This window comes from Tricharina praecox (assembly GCF_024521635.1).
Source record: "Tricharina praecox strain CBS 144465 chromosome Unknown BZA05scaffold_1, whole genome shotgun sequence".
Taxonomy (NCBI): Eukaryota; Fungi; Ascomycota; class Pezizomycetes; order Pezizales; family Pyronemataceae; genus Tricharina; species Tricharina praecox.
Window position 1 is genome coordinate 296814 of NW_026250403.1, and position 14948 is coordinate 311761.

The following is a 14948-nucleotide window of genomic DNA, read 5'->3' on the forward strand; positions in this document are numbered from 1 at the left end:
GCCCCCGGTCAACGGATAACGAGTGTCGACGAGCTAGAATAGCAACTAGCGAGCGAAGTGAGGCTTGAGGCTTGAGCACCTTGACCCTCTGAGAGTAAGAGGCAACCAATATGATACTGCGAGTAGAGTACCTATTGAGAATAACTACAGTAGGATTCTCCTAATCCCCCAAAATTTCCCACTACATACTAAGTATAGTAGATACGATCACCAATATTTGCCTATACAACTGGGTATACACCCCATCCCTCCTCCTCCTCGTCCTCCTCCGCTATATCAAAAAAGAAAAGAATAAGAAAACAGCCGTTAGATCATCCAGAACAAAGGGAATAAAATGGTGCAATAGAAATGAGTTACAAAAGCGCGCTCCAAATGATCCAAAAACACACAGATGAACCCAAAATCCACTACCCCCCGCCCGCCGGCAGCCCCCCGAACGTCCCGACCGATGCCTCGCCGATCTTCCCGCCCAGACTCTTCCCTCGTTCTCTCATCCTCCGGCCCTCCATCAGCCCGCGCAGACCGCGCTTCTGTAGGCCAATGATGTTGACGTTCTCCCACCACTCGTCGTCGTCTGTCGCGCCCGGTAGTGGTGGGAGCGGCGCACTCGTATCCTCATCCGCGCCGACATCACCGTTGCCGTTCGCGGCGGCGGTTGAAACGTCGTCGTCGAGATGTTTATGGTCCATGTAGACAGCTTCGATTCCGGAACCGGAACCGGCGGCGGTTGCGGCAGCGTTGAAGACTGCCGCTGCGTTCTTGCCATCGAGCTGCTGGTGGATCCGTTCCACGGTTGCTTCGAGGAGTCCCTCGATGCGGTATGGTCGTGCGATCTGTAGGAGCGAGCAAAGGATGGGTGCGATGACGCCTGGATCGCCCGGGGGTGGGAGGGAGCCGGTGTATAGGAACTCTGTGAGTGCTAGGACTACCGAGTGGCAGTGGGGGAAGTAGAGACATCTGGGGCGGTCCAGGGGATTGTATTGTGCTGTCGTTGGTGGTTGTGAAGGGGGCGGGATGCCCCCAAGACCTCCTGCTGCCGCGGGCGCCGAGAAGGACTGCGGGGTTATAGTGGCCATGGACACTGCACGACCTGTAGGGTCGGGCTCGTGCTTGGTCGAGTTGAGAAGCTCGATGAAGTATGGGCCCCATCGCTTTGCGATCATTCGAGAGTTGACGGGTACCGTTTCGCCCTCCATGCACACGAATTCCATATCCGCAAGCTCGGGCATGCTCATGAACATGCGGCCGAAGTCCTCGGCCGCAGACGAGAATGTTCTCTGTGCGGCTGGATGCGAAGTATTGCGCCAGTTCTCGTAGAGACCAAACGCCTCCAGATCGACTTTGCAGAGATTGGAAAAGTTGATACGACGATGGTTATAGTCTTCCACCAGAGAACGACCCTTGTTCCCCAGGATCAGGAAGGAGCTACGACGGTTCCAGAGCACTCCGCGATTCCACGAGCCCTGCGCGAACACCTGTCCCGCGTCGATACGTGACCATACCAGCGTCCGGAGATCCAGAGCCCAGAGCGCATACTCCTGCTTGTTGGAGGTGAGATATGTTCCCGACACCACAAAGTGATTATCCAAAACCCCGCCGTTCGGGAATCGCAGCCCAGGAGGTGAGTGCTGTCCGTTCATCGCTTTTTCCGTCAGCGATCCATCCGGCAGACGGAGCTGTAGCTCCAGTCTGACATCCAAAAAGTTGTAGTTCGAGTAGATCAACATCGCGCCTGGACCATTGGGGTTCGGCGCATTGCCATTCGCAGGAGCAGGAGCAGGGGTGGGAGCAGGAGCGGCGGCGGGTGCTATTTCGTCACCCGCCGGCGATGCATCCACACCGGCCCCTATCTGCGAAACCGACAGCTTATTACCCAACGGCGCCACGACCGACCTGTAAGCTCCGCACGACCGATCCAACGGACTCCTCGATGTCCACGTCAACGAACGCAGGTTGAAGACGTTAACCTCTTCGATATAATGATTCGCCGAGTCTTGGCCTCCCACGACAACCATCTCCGCACCACCAAATCCATCCAACCTCTCCCCGCCCACCACTGCCGCCGCCACCGTATTGGCAGCCGTAAAAAACGCCGTACTTGGCAGGATCGTAGCGCAGTGCGCGTATCTCCCCTCCGGCGGATTCGGCGTGGGAATAAACGTCCAGGTGCACGACGGGATGTCAAAGACGTGGATATCGCTCATGACTTGGACTTCGCTCTGGTCCGGTTGATTCTGCTGGCCGGCGGCAACGCCGCCAGCCGGCGACGGCAAAGTCCTATTGTGGATTCCCTCCTCCCCCGAGGGCGTCGCAGTGGTATTTGTCGGCGACATCCCGCCGAAACACACCAGCTTCGAATCGCCCAGCGCGCACACGCTGTGGAAGTACCGGGGTGGCGGGATTTGCCCCTTTGTCTCGAGCTTCCGCCATACCCGAGTCATCAGGTCGAGCGCGTACATGTCATTAGTGAGCTGTGGTCTCGAGCGCGACAGGATGCGCCCGCCAAAGACGAAGAGGACATCGCCGACGACGGTAGTCGAGGGCCCAACTAGCGGCGCGGGCTCCTTGCCGGTGGTCTTGAGAATGGTGGAGACCAATGTCGAGAAGTTCTGGGACGAGGTTGCGGGCTGCGCAGCTGCCACGGGCGTCGAGGACCGCGGATCGGGGTGGTTGGGGTTAGTGCTGGAGGTGGCCATCGGAGGAGGAGGAGGTGTTGTCGCTGTTGTCGGCGTAGTTGTTGAGGGATTGATCGTGGCCGCGGGAGTGCTGGGAGTGGTGGTCATGTTCGGTTGGGCCAAGCGCGCGGCCCCTTGATGCAGGGAAGCAACTCTGGGTGTTCCTGGAGCTTCCACGACACAGCTCGGGCCGCGCATGATTCAATGCGCTAGAGAGGGGGGTAGTTAACTGTGCTATATAGCAATAAGTGTAAGTGTAAGTGCAACTCTGTTTCGCTGTGAAGATATTTTGGATTTTGAGCGGGTTTTATAGGGACGAGGGGCGCGAGGCGATCGTGTTTCAGAACCACACTCGGCACAGCAGCAGGCAGCCCATAGGAACGAGGCCCCGCAGATGATGTCTTGCGGGCCACGAGGGAGGTGTTACACTGCGTTTTAGCACCTAACGTAGTGCAGCTTGTGAAGTTCCAGCCAGCCATCGTGGACATCTCAAAGACTCGGAGGCATCGATTCGCCATAAGCGAGTGTGTGAGGAACTCTACGAAGCTTTGGTGCTGTCGCGGACTGATACCGACGCCATGGGCGGCGGATCGGCGGATGTCTGAGACTCTCAGCAGTTTGGGTGTGAGTTCGCCGGCGAAACCTGGACATCCTCCAGCAACCCAATGCAAGGACGCAAGGTTTTGAAACATCACAGGAGAGCTAGTTGGCCTCCATCTTCTGCACTTGCGATGTACTGTTACTGCTGCACTCTTGCTAAGAACCCAGCATTATGTTCTCACCTCCGCCGAAACAGCGTCAACAGATCTCGCCCAGTTGGTGAGTCTGACGTGCAAGTGGAAACCTTCCGTGACGTGAATTTTCCCCTGAATGTATGCTGACAGTGGCTAGGTACCTCGATTCAAGCACGACATGCTTTCCGTCATAAACCGCCTCAGGCGAAATGCTGGTACCGCTACTGTCCGTCCGGAAACATGCGATTCCTGCAAGAATCTGTTGCAGAATGGAATTGGCGCTTCCCACACAGATGAGATCCTCTGGGGAGCATGCATCTTCCCAGGTACACCTACTCTACAATCACGGCCTTTTCGAACGTAGCCGTGAGAAAACTGCTGCTGGCTTTGATCAGCCGGTTCCTTGCCTGTGCCCGCAGCCCGAATTCACCATCAAAGTTTCCGAGAAATCAACAGCTCCCCAGGCCTTATACCTACACGCTTCACCGGATCACCGAACATCACAACTGTCAAACTTTAGTCGCCCGGAGACGTCGGCACGAATAAGGTTTCGCGGTGGACGGTCGAGGTCGAGTCTCGACGGCCGCGATGGAGTGTCGACGAGCATATGGTTACGCAGCGGCGAACCTTAGGCGGCGCCGCAGTCTTGTATATCAAGAGAGGCCTCGCCGCTGACGCTGGGGTTTTTGCTGTATCGAATTAATTATCTCTGTTGTTCCATCCATATATTTCAACAACAGCTTCATCCAGGTCTCGCGGGAAGAGTGATGCCTGGTGCTATGCCGCCATGATTCGGATTATCAAAGACCGGGGGTACAATGTGCAATTGGTTGCAGAGAACGGTGTATCGGCCGTGGATAGCGATCCAAAACAGCTTTTTCCTCCCATGTGGTTTCCGGAGTGTCTCTATCAACTTGTCAAGGTGCTCTACTATAGTAGGGGCCGGAGCGGTGGTGGCATAGCTTGGAGGTTATCATCACGGAGGCCGGCGATGAGGTTCGAAAGAATCAGAGCAGTGGTATTCCCGAGCTTGGTATTGGAAATTTCCACTACGTATTTCCTACATACAGGCAGCATTAAAGTGAACCTTACTAAGGACCGTCATGCCATAGGGCGAAGTGATCATTAATAGAGGATGTCCGGTCGCGGCAGAGTCGCTGATTATCGCTGTCTACCCAGTGTACCTCAGAACAATATACAAGCCCAACTAAATATCCAAATAGAACGTCCCCGCAATTCACCAAACCAGGGTTGATGTGTTCTTATGAGACCGCATCAATAACTGTGATGTCCGTCCTATCGGGAAGCGGTCGTCCCGCGGCGCGCTCCGCCTCCCCATCCATCTCGCCCTTCCCATTATCTTTGACAAACACCGTCAACCCTGAGAATGCTTCAAAGAGACTCCTCTGATACCACTCCTTCCGCGAGTATCCACCAGCAGAGACATCGGTCCTGTCGACGAAGTCGTCCACCCAGTCATACCTCGGATACTCGTCCAGAATCGTGTAGTACCGGCTGGTATCATCGACGCCTTTGCCCAGCGGCTGCCACTCCTCCTCCTCCTCCTCCTCCTGCTCCTCATCCTCTTTACCAACCTTCGCCAAGAAGGAATTCATAGCCAGTGCTCGACCCTCGCGGATGCCCTTAGCATTAACAACATCCAGTCGAGCCTTCTGCCTCCTCTCCTCCGCGCGCCTCGCATACGCCGCCTTGATCCTTTCGACCTGTTCGAGATCGCCCTTCGCCATAGCCTCAATCTGCGCCCTCCGACTCATGAGCATCTCCCTCTTCTCCTCCTCCGTCTCAAAGACGGCGGCCTGTCTCGCAGCTCTAAGGACATCCCTCTCGGCATCCTCCCTCGCCAGGAACGCCATAGCCTCCGCGCGCTCCTTCCTAACATTCCTCTCAATAACGGCCTTATTCTCCTCCTCATACTTCCTGAGCGTCCTCTCAGCCGCCTCGACCTCCTTCTTGGTGCCATTAACGATATCGAACGTGGTCCCCTCGACCATCTCGAGGTAATCGTCCCACTCGCGCTTAGTAGTAAACTCGTCTTCGCGGCGGTTAAACACCTTGTTGACGCGTTTCCGCACGTCGACCTCGCGCTCCACCGTGATGTCGCCAAACGTCTGCTTGCGGAACCGCTGCGAGCGCAAACGCTTGCCGCACCCAGCGACGGGACAGTCACCAGGTCCGTTGCCGAATAGTCGGTCCACGCACGACGCGCACATCTTGTGGTAGCACGTCGGCTCGATCAGGAATTGGATTGCGGGGTTGAGGTAGCGCGAGGACTTGCACACCGGGCAGTATTCTTCCGAGTCTAAGGCGGGTTAGCATGGCGAGCTGTGGGCATTTGTTGGAGGAAAGTCGGTGGACGTACCGTCGTGAGTCATGGTGGGCGGTGGTGGGTATGTTTCTTGTCCGGTGTGGGTGGTGGACAGTGGTTGAATAGTAAGTGGTTGAATAGGAAGTGGTAAATAGAGATAAAAGCTCAAGGTTGGATCGGGAGTGGAGCTTCGAGAAAACGCGCCGTAAATTGGAGGTCAAGGATGCAGTAGATGGTGTAACGTTGCACAGGAGCTTACGATGACGGAGCAGACGCCAGTTATAGGTGCGTCCAACAATCGCTATTAACCCTAACTCACATCATTCCAAGACCTCGCTCACACAGAACCGATGGCAATCGAACGTCCAGTAAGCATGCCTTGATGAATCATGAGGCTACTATAACACACTTGCCCCCAATGCCACGATAACAAAAGCAGAATAAGCAAATGAATGAACCCGAACATGTACAAAGGCGACTAACAAACACTCCGAGAACTAAAAACTAAAAAGATAACCCATCGAGCCCCCAAAAAACGCACCAAAAAGAATGAAGGAAGTAAATGATGAAGAAGAGACTTGGTATCCCAAAAAAAACACCCCTCGACAATAGAAATCAAACGGTCAAACGGCGAGGTACCGGGAATCAACCCCAGTCTACACGGCCAGAGACCTAATCAGATCCTCGGTCTCGTCACCCGCTTCGTATTCTTTGGGCCTCTCACGCTCCACAAACCCCTCGTTGACATCGTATAGCGCGTAAATCTGGTCAGACTTGGAGTCCATCTCCTGCACGAGCTCGTTCAGCTCCCGAGTCATCGCCTTGCGGCGCTTCTTCTGGATAGCCGGGTCGAGCAACATGAACTCTTCACTCCTGCGTTGGTATATCCTTGAGGATTATTAGCAACTTGTAGCCACATCATATCACTGGCTGTTGAACTCACATCTTGAGATGCCTGAACTCATCCCTGAGCTGCCTTACCACGCGCTCCAACTGTGTTTGCGGGGTAACACTGGGTCGCAGCGTGGGCTCCTCATCGAACCCTTCGGGAGCTGGACGCTTCGAGGCAGGCTCAAGCGGTGGGGCGGGGTAGAGGCAAGAGTTATCGATATCCTTCAAAGGGTTCTCACGCTCCATCTCCTCTTGCCGCAAGCGCAGACCATCGTATCGGACACAGACAGTGCATTGTCGGGTATCGTGGTCTTCAGCGTTGTGGTCCACCGAAGCATCCTGGTCACTATCGTTCGAAGCTTCGTCCTCGGAAACGTCCTTGAAAACCACTCGCGGGGCCGAGCGAGGTTCCGGAGCCAAAGCAACAACCTCCTTCTCAACGAGGGGGGCAGTGGCCTCAGCCTCTTTGTCCTCAACATTCTCTGGTGCCTTGACCTCGGGCTCGGCCGCAGGGGTGCGCTCCCCGGCAAGAGCAGAGTCAAAGGGAGCACGGAAGAGAGCCGGCGTTCCGGTGCGAGCAGGAGGTTGAATGGAGCCCGCAGACCCCGATGCAGACTCGGTGACCTTGGCAACTTCCGATTCTTGGGCTTCTTGTGTCAGGCCACGGATCTCCGTAGTATCTGCGTCCATAAGGTAAACGACCTTGACCACCTTGCGACCCTTCTTCTTGGTAGAGGATTCCGCAGAAGACTCGGCGCCAGTGGCAAGAGCATTTGCCGAGGATGTAGCTTTAGCAGTTTGGGCAGTCGCTGGCACACTTGTCTGGGCCTGTTGCTCCGCCGGACGCCGGGTCTGTTGCTGTCTGGGGCGCTCGATCTCCGCCTCTTTTCTGGCCTTCTCGGCAACGGCAGCAGCCTTTCGCTTCTTGCGTTCCTGGTTGATCTCCTTCGCAATGCGGCGAACCTCCTCCTGAGAGATCGACATGGTGGTATCGTCAAACAAAAACCCAGACGGGCCAGCTCGCGACGCTTCCGGTTCAGTCGGCCTAGGTTGTTCCTCGCGCCCCTTCCCTTTATCTTTCCTCCCGGCCTCCGGCACTATCTCTGTCTCAGAAGTCTCACTTGCCGAAGACTTACGGGCCCTAGGAATCACAATGGTCCTCTTCCTTCCATCAACCTCCACCGTTGCCTTTCGTGGCGCCGGTAGCGCAGATGGAATGACAAGTGGCTCAATACGACCCACAAACAAGTCTGGCCGGATTTTTCTGAGTTGTTCCTCAACGGATCGGTCGAACTCCTGCTTGGCTTCCAGCCGTCTGATTTCTTCCCTTTCCTCCTCTTCCCGCTCCTTCGCGATCCGCTCAGCCTCACGCTTCTCCGCCTCTTCCTCCTCAAGCTTTTGGCGTGCAGTCTCCCGCTCTGCAGCTTGCCGCTCCTCGACATCACGACGGGCCGCCTCCTCCATTGCCAGTCGAGCTTGCTTAGCGTATAGTCGGAGTCGTTCCTCACGAGCACGGAATTCATTGCGCTGACGGGTGGCGCGCTTCTCGATTGACTGTTTCTCGTGTTCCACCTGCTCGAACTGGGCTTGTAGATCGTTGTAGGCAGCCTTCAAATCTTCATTCTGAGCGATGGCCATGGCAACAGAGTTGACAGCAACGAGCCGCTCTTCTTCTAGACTCCCAGGCTCGAACTTCCGCTCTCCCTGCATTTTGCCACGCCTGATCTGATCTTCGAGCATGGCCACCTTCTCCTGGAGCTGCTTCATGCCATCCAGCAGAGCGCGTGAGTCGTGGGGAATTGGAATGGCGTCAATTGGGAAATGTGTTTCCGCCGAAGCACCTTTCTTTGCAGAGAAACGCGTCACTTCGTTACCACCAAATAAATCCGTCATATCGGGCATACTCGGCATCATGAACGAGGGATCGATGTTGCGGGTGGTACGAGCAGGTTTCTGAGGGGTTTGCTTCGTACGAGGTCGGACGGGCGGATCGGACGGACCAACTCGCTTCAGCTCTTTCAGAGTCGTCTGGAGGTTGATCGTTTGCGTATGGCCGTCGAGGCCTAGCTCCTTAAGGAAATCCGACGTCGATTTGAACGATGTGGGAACCGTACCGGTAGGGGCCGGCTTTCGAGTCCGTCCCAGGATCGCTGGAAGATCTTCGGTGATGTCGTCGTCCGGCCGGTTTGACGCAGCACTGGTCGGGCGCTGGAATCTTGTGTTCGAGAACCATTTGCGGTTACTCTTGTTTCCGATATCCTCCAATGCATCCTCCTCCGAGTCTCGTGGATTTGCCGTTGGTGGGTTGGCGAAACGCGACGCCCTCGATCCACCACTCCCCGAGTTCGACACATAGTCCACGATCTTCGATGGTGCTTCGGCACTTTCAGTTGACAAACGCGACCTCCTGCGCTTAGGAGTGGCCGCTGCGGCCCCGAAGTCCAGTGTCGGAGGAAACGACAAATTCCTCTGAACGGGCGATCCCAAGGACCTATCGACAGCCTGCGACTTCGTCTTTTCTCGTCGGCTCGCACCCGACACCTCTCTCGAGGAGGAGGTCTTGTCGTCCAGCTTCCCACCGGTCCGTTTCTTGCTCTCGTTCCCCTTCGAACCCGTCAAACCAGCCGAAAACAGATCCGCCCCCCGATCATCGAAGCTTACACCGCCAGCTCCCGCGCCCTCGGGCCGCCCCCGCCCAATCTCATACGAATCCGCATCGGTGGTATCGCGAAGATCGTCTGCCGCCATTGTGAAGTCAATGAAATGCTCACGCATAAGTCTGGAATCGATAGTGGGTGTCTGGTAGAGCATCGTACCGGGAGGTCCAGAAGGAGCAGCCCTGGTCGGAACGTATATGCGCTTGGTCGAAGTCGCGTTGGCCTCTTTGCCCACGTCCATCGACATCGACATGTCGGTCTGGTCGCCGCCCGGGGGAGGAAGTGATGAGAACGAGATGTCCTGGAAGTCGCGAGCTAGCTCGCGTCCGAGGCGGTAGCGGTCCTGTGTTGACCGGTCGTTCTGCCAGCTCGGGTCAATTACGGGGAGCGATAGTGTGCCTGTGTCGTCTCCGTGGCCGCCGTAATACGCCATTCGAGCAGCTGAAATATTCTTCTTGTCGGTGGTGTTTTGTTGTTGTCGCGGGTCGCAGGTCGCAAACAGTCCACGGTTATGGCCTTATGAATACGGGGCAGAACGAAGAGGTAAGAAAGGAATTGGCAAAACCGACCCAAAAATTGGAGGAGTAACTGTCTAGTACGGATGAGACTACTTTGTCATGTCACACCACCGAGGGGGGAAGAAAGAGGGGAAGAAAGAGGGAAAGAGGGGGCGTGTTTGTATGAAGGATGTCGGGGGAGACGTGAGGCGAGAGGGTGGACCTTTGTTGTTGTTTTGCTCAAGCACCTGGCAACCAGGAAAGCTTGGCGGCACTAGATCGTAAACACTGGCAACGGCAGCTTTCGATTGATTGATTGATTGTTCATACAGCATGAACCCGAAGGTTATGGCTGATAGAGATATCTACAATACAACATTTCGACAAAGAAATTCCACCACCAAATCCATACAGAAATGACAAGCCAAATCCCTTCGCCTCTCAATATTTGAAAGTGAGCCTCCGAAGAGGCTCGGGTTGTCGGTTTTGCGCTGTAGCGGCGCGTCGTAGCCCTCCTCTCCTCCAAAAGGTACCTCCACTCGGCACTACCCTCAACATAACCAGTCTAGCGCACACGTCATGATGCTCGAAAGGAATCGTCGTCTCGGGGTTTGCGTAGCTGTCAAGGCCGGGGTCCGATGAATAGCGGCGAAGATATTTGGATCGAAGGCGGGACTGGCAAAATGCCGGTTGTCATGGTCGACGTTGTCCTGGGCCAAGCCCTGAGCTCTCCCCCTGGAGTTCACTCTCCTCCCCGCCGTCGCCGTATCGCCTGCTAAACAGGCTCTCCTAGAATGATAAAATCGATGATGTGCGGGGAAGCGATGGTGAGACTTCTTCAGAGGTTCGGACGTAGCACCCGTGGTGGTGCAGTTCTCCGGCCAGGGACCGAGGCTCGATTGATCTCTATCGCTTCATGCTCATCGTCGTCGAATTCGTCGGTCGGGGCACTCAATCCGCGGTCGGAAAGAGTGGACACACACGCCACATGAATCCTGAAGCCAAAGTGAGCGGGGCATTTGGTGTGCCAACGCATAGTCTTGGCATTTTTGGAAGGTTGGTGTGGTTGTCGGAGGTGTGTGTACGGTAGCTCTCGAGTGTCAACACTGGAAAAACGTAATCAACCCCACGGCGCTCTGTAAGCTGGGGTGTGGAGAAGCAACGCCAGTACGTCGGCATATGGAGATGCCAATATACAAGATAACGAAGTCTCCAGCCAATGACCGTTGCCTTAGTAGGGCAACTATTGATGTTGCGTGTTGACTAACGCCGGGTGCCGTATCGTGGCCCAGCGTTCTTCATCACAGTCTCACAGCCTTATGGCCATCTTTTCGGAGGGCCCTGGGGACGGCCAAAACCCATGGCACAGGGACATCGAACAAATCAAACCTTGACTCGGAGTAACACGGCAATTAGAGCTCGATTAGCTCAGCAGCGACATTCTGGGAGCATAGAAGCAAGGCTTAGGACGCAAGCTGCAGAAATGAAGAGCAGCATACCATCCATTCGGCGCTGACTGATTGTCATAGGCATTACTGTAGTCGGACTGTAATATACAACCGCAAAAAGGACGAGTAAAGAAAAGAAACAGCAAGGAAATCTACACACAGCAAACAAGCTCCGGATTCCAATGGTCGTCATTCGGGCTCACCCTAATCACTATCACTGCCATAGTCCAGCCCCAGTCCGCCACCGGACGGTGCCTCCTCCTTCTTACTGGTAATCCTCGCTCCTCCACCCTCCCTCAGCCCCTTCAGTGCCTCCAGCGCAGAACTCGAGAAGATCCCTCCAGCTTGTTGTTGTTCACCACTTTGGAGCAGCAACCTCTCCTCTCCGTTCTCAATCCTTCCCGCAGGATTAACCGCACCCTCACCCCTAGCATACCAAATCTCTTCCGGCGCCTCATATCCCCTAAGCCCAAAGCTGCCCTCCATCCTCCGTCTCTTCGCCGCGCCCCTATCCTTCCCCTCAAGCTCCGCCACGAACTCGGCCGGCAGCGCTGCACGGATAGCGGCGGCGGCCTGCTCCTCGACGCGGCGCTTGTCACGCGCCTGAGCGACAGGATTGGGGTCTTGTGTTGCCCAGCGCACGTTGAGGATCTCGTTGTGGTCCAGCGACTGGTGGGCCATAGCCTCCTTTGCGAACTGCGCGTTGGCCTCATTCGAGTAAGTGACGAAGCCGACACCGCGCGAGTTCAGGACACGTACTGGACTCCGTATTAGCATCAGAAAAATCATTCATAGCCCGTGGTGAGACGGGGATACCTACTTCTCTCAACCTGACCCCACTCCGCAAAGTGCCGCGCCACGATCTCCTCAATATCATCGCTCACGTGGATGCGGCCCACATACAGCGTGTGGTTCTGACGCATAAAACTTCCCACACCGCCCATATCATCTCGATAATCACTAAACTTGTCTCTGCCAAAGCAATCGACGTTGGGATTGAACAGATCATGCACCGTCGGCAGGCGGTGGAGATATTCACACTCGGCTCCACGCGGACAAAGCCCCCTCGCGAAGAAGAGGCAAAAGTAGCTCCCGGGGATCTTGTCCGCCTTGGTGTATCCACTGTCCTTGGCGATCTGACAGCGGCCCGCAGCGTGCGCTTTGGAGATGTACTTGTCCTCGCGGTCTCCACCCGACCATTTGTTGTACCAGATGTTGAAGACGGTTCCGGTCTGCGCGGGAATTTCGCCGCCCTTGAACGTGTCCGGGTCCACCTGCGCCCGTGCTGGACGCCGCTTCTTCTTTTTCAGGATCTTTTTGTCGTCGGTGGAGGTGGTGGTCGTGAGCGCCGTGGCGTCGCTGTCGGCATTACCATCGCCATCGGTCGGAGTCGTCGAGGTTGGCGCAACTTCGGAGGAGGAGATGACGTCGGCGGGCTCGGTCATTGTTGCGTCGGCGTCGATGTCGACTGGCTGCTGCTCTTGCGGCGGTTGTGCTTCGTCGGCCATTGTGATTGTAGGCGATGTGGCGATGTGGTGATGTGTCGCGTACTTGTGTGCAGTTGCAGTTCCTTCACAAGCTCACGGTCAACGCGCCAATGGTGTAACTACAGTAAAGTTCCAAGCTAACCCAGTGTGGTTCGCCAAGCTCGTCCGCGCGATTCGACAACCCTGCACTCTTCCCTTCGCCTCCCCGCCAAACCTACCACCTGCCCCACCAACTTCAACCTCAACCTCAACCTCAACCACACCTCAACCTCAACCACACCTCACGCTCAACCGCGCCTACCAACCACCAACCAACCAGCAACGACGCACGCAACTCCCCACGCCAACCCCACCAAGCCTTCAAAATGGGTGTCGCCGAAAGAATCAAAGAGATCGAAGATGAGATGAAGCGGACGCAGTTCGTCACCCTATGCCGCACCTCCTCCTCCTCCTCATTGCGCCGCGCTGAACGGAGCTCGCTCACAGGAAAAACAAGGCGACCGAGTACCACTTGGGGCTGCTGAAGGGCAAGCTTGCGCGGCTGCGCGCAGAGCTGCTGGAGCCCGGTCCCGGCGAGAAGTCCGGCGGCGCCGGAACGGGGTTCGACGTGTCCAAATCCGGAGGTGCGTTCTTATGCTTATGGGGAGGGTGCGGTGGGGTGAGGGGTGTGACGGGATGGGATGGGGCTGATGGAACGAGCGGATAGATGCCCGGATAGCCCTTGTGGGGTTCCCCTCTGTCGGAAAATCCACGCTGCTGTCGAAGATCACCAAGACCAAGGCGGCAGTGGCGGCATATGCGTTCACGACGCTCACGGCGATCCCGGGAGTGATGGAGTACGGCGGGGCAGAGATTCAGATTCTCGATTTGCCGGGGATCATTGAGGGCGCGGCGGAGGGCAAGGGACGAGGGCGGCAGGTCATCTCCGCCGCGAAGACGAGTGATCTCATCATGATGGTGCTCGATGCGACAAAAAAGGCGGAGCAGAGGGCGCTGCTGGAGAAGGAGCTCGAGGCAGTCGGCATTAGACTCAACAGGAAGCCGCCGAATATTTACCTCAAGGTCAAGAAGGCCGGTGGTATGAAGATCAATTTTATGTCCCCACCGAAATACCTGGACGAGAAGGTGCGTTCCTCCGAGTGATACTCCATGCACGCACGCATATCTAACCCAACCAACCCAGATGATCTCGCACATCTGCCGCGACTACAAAATGCTCAACTGCGAAGTGCTAGTCCGCGACGAGAACTGCACTGTCGACGATCTGATCGACGTGATTCTCGCGCCGCACCGGAAGTACATCAAATGCCTATACGTGTACAACAAGATCGACTGCATTTCTCTGCCGTACCTGGACACGCTCGCGCGAGAGCCGCAGACTGTCGTCATGTCGTGCGAGCTCGACCTGGGAATCACCGATGTCGTCGACCGCGCCTGGGAGGAACTCAACTTGATCCGGATATACACCAAGCGGAAGGGCATCGCCCCGGACTTCTCGGAGGCCCTCATCGTCAGACAGAACTCGACAATCGAGGACGTCTGTAACCAAATCCATCGCAGTCTGAAGGAGAAGTTTAAGTATGCCCTCGTGTGGGGCGCCAGTGCGAGACATGTGCCCCAGAGAGTCGGCCTGAATCATTATGTGTGCGATGAGGATGTGGTCAGTATCGTTTCGAAGTAGTTACCCACAGTAGCAAAAGACGGGGGGAAATTGACACAGTATGTATTAATGAAGTATTTGGCCTGGCCCCGTGCCAGCATGGTGATCTACCTATGTACCAACCACTCTTGCAAGCTTAAATGCTTAGAATTAGCATACAGACTGCGGTGTTTGAATCACGTGCACAGTACCAAACAAAGCGGGAGTTCTACCTATTGTAGTCAAGCTGTAGACGGGCGGTGCGAAACGGTGTACAGAATATGCTGCTTGTATAGTAGGCAGCTTATTTTCGAATCGATCAACTCAACGAACTCGAGTTTACATGTGTTACTACTAGGTAGTAGGTAGTTGGATTTTATGCTGCAAGCCATTAGAGTAACTCCCATCGCTATGCTATGAGGCTTATGATTGGCATAGGTATCAGAGAAGCTGGGTTTTGGAGATTGTGGCTGCCCTCCAGGATGGAGTCGGTCGTTATGTTATGTAAGTAGTACCAATCAACCACATCCGCATCCGCATCCTTCCGCCGGCAGGATTCCTCCTTCACTGAGTCCTCCCATCACCCAGGTACAG

General features: G+C 55.7%; 6 protein-coding genes across 6 annotated transcripts; 2 read left to right on the top strand and 4 right to left on the bottom strand.

Annotated features, from left to right (window-relative positions):
* Window positions 1–102: 102 nt before the first annotated feature.
* On the bottom strand, window positions 103–3096 carry BZA05DRAFT_381072 (uncharacterized protein). The gene has a single exon (XM_051481962.1). It carries the CDS (start codon window positions 2871–2873, stop codon window positions 408–410), a length of 2466 nt encoding a protein of 821 aa, XP_051343999.1. The 5' UTR covers window positions 2874–3096; the 3' UTR covers window positions 103–407.
* Window positions 3097–3149: 53 nt separating this feature from the next.
* On the top strand, window positions 3150–4027 carry BZA05DRAFT_381073 (uncharacterized protein). The gene has a single exon (XM_051481963.1). It carries the CDS (start codon window positions 3722–3724, stop codon window positions 3953–3955), a length of 234 nt encoding a protein of 77 aa, XP_051344000.1. The 5' UTR covers window positions 3150–3721; the 3' UTR covers window positions 3956–4027.
* Window positions 4028–4409: 382 nt separating this feature from the next.
* Window positions 4410–5910, bottom strand: BZA05DRAFT_381075 (CDK-activating kinase assembly factor MAT1-domain-containing protein). Its single transcript, XM_051481964.1, has 2 exons — window positions 5790–5910; window positions 4410–5729 (listed from the first exon to the last, which is right to left on the bottom strand). The coding sequence occupies exons 1-2, from the start codon at window positions 5800–5802 to the stop codon at window positions 4672–4674; spliced, it is 1071 nt and encodes a 356-aa protein (XP_051344001.1). The 5' UTR covers window positions 5803–5910; the 3' UTR covers window positions 4410–4671.
* Window positions 5911–6024: 114 nt separating this feature from the next.
* On the bottom strand, window positions 6025–10001 carry BZA05DRAFT_381076 (uncharacterized protein). The gene is made up of 2 exons (XM_051481965.1): window positions 6679–10001; window positions 6025–6623 (listed from the first exon to the last, which is right to left on the bottom strand). The coding sequence occupies exons 1-2, from the start codon at window positions 9714–9716 to the stop codon at window positions 6392–6394; spliced, it is 3270 nt and encodes a 1089-aa protein (XP_051344002.1). The 5' UTR covers window positions 9717–10001; the 3' UTR covers window positions 6025–6391.
* Window positions 10002–11432: 1431 nt separating this feature from the next.
* Window positions 11433–12673, bottom strand: BZA05DRAFT_329368 (uncharacterized protein; the record flags this gene model as incomplete). Its single annotated transcript, XM_051480488.1, has 2 exons — window positions 11433–11986; window positions 12049–12673. 2 exons carry the CDS (start codon window positions 12671–12673, stop codon window positions 11433–11435), a joined length of 1179 nt encoding a protein of 392 aa, XP_051344003.1.
* Window positions 12674–12884: 211 nt separating this feature from the next.
* On the top strand, window positions 12885–14545 carry BZA05DRAFT_381090 (P-loop containing nucleoside triphosphate hydrolase protein). Its single transcript, XM_051481966.1, has 4 exons — window positions 12885–13133; window positions 13202–13338; window positions 13422–13840; window positions 13899–14545. Exons 1-4 carry the CDS (start codon window positions 13081–13083, stop codon window positions 14394–14396), a joined length of 1107 nt encoding a protein of 368 aa, XP_051344004.1. The 5' UTR covers window positions 12885–13080; the 3' UTR covers window positions 14397–14545.
* Window positions 14546–14948: the final 403 nt, after the last annotated feature.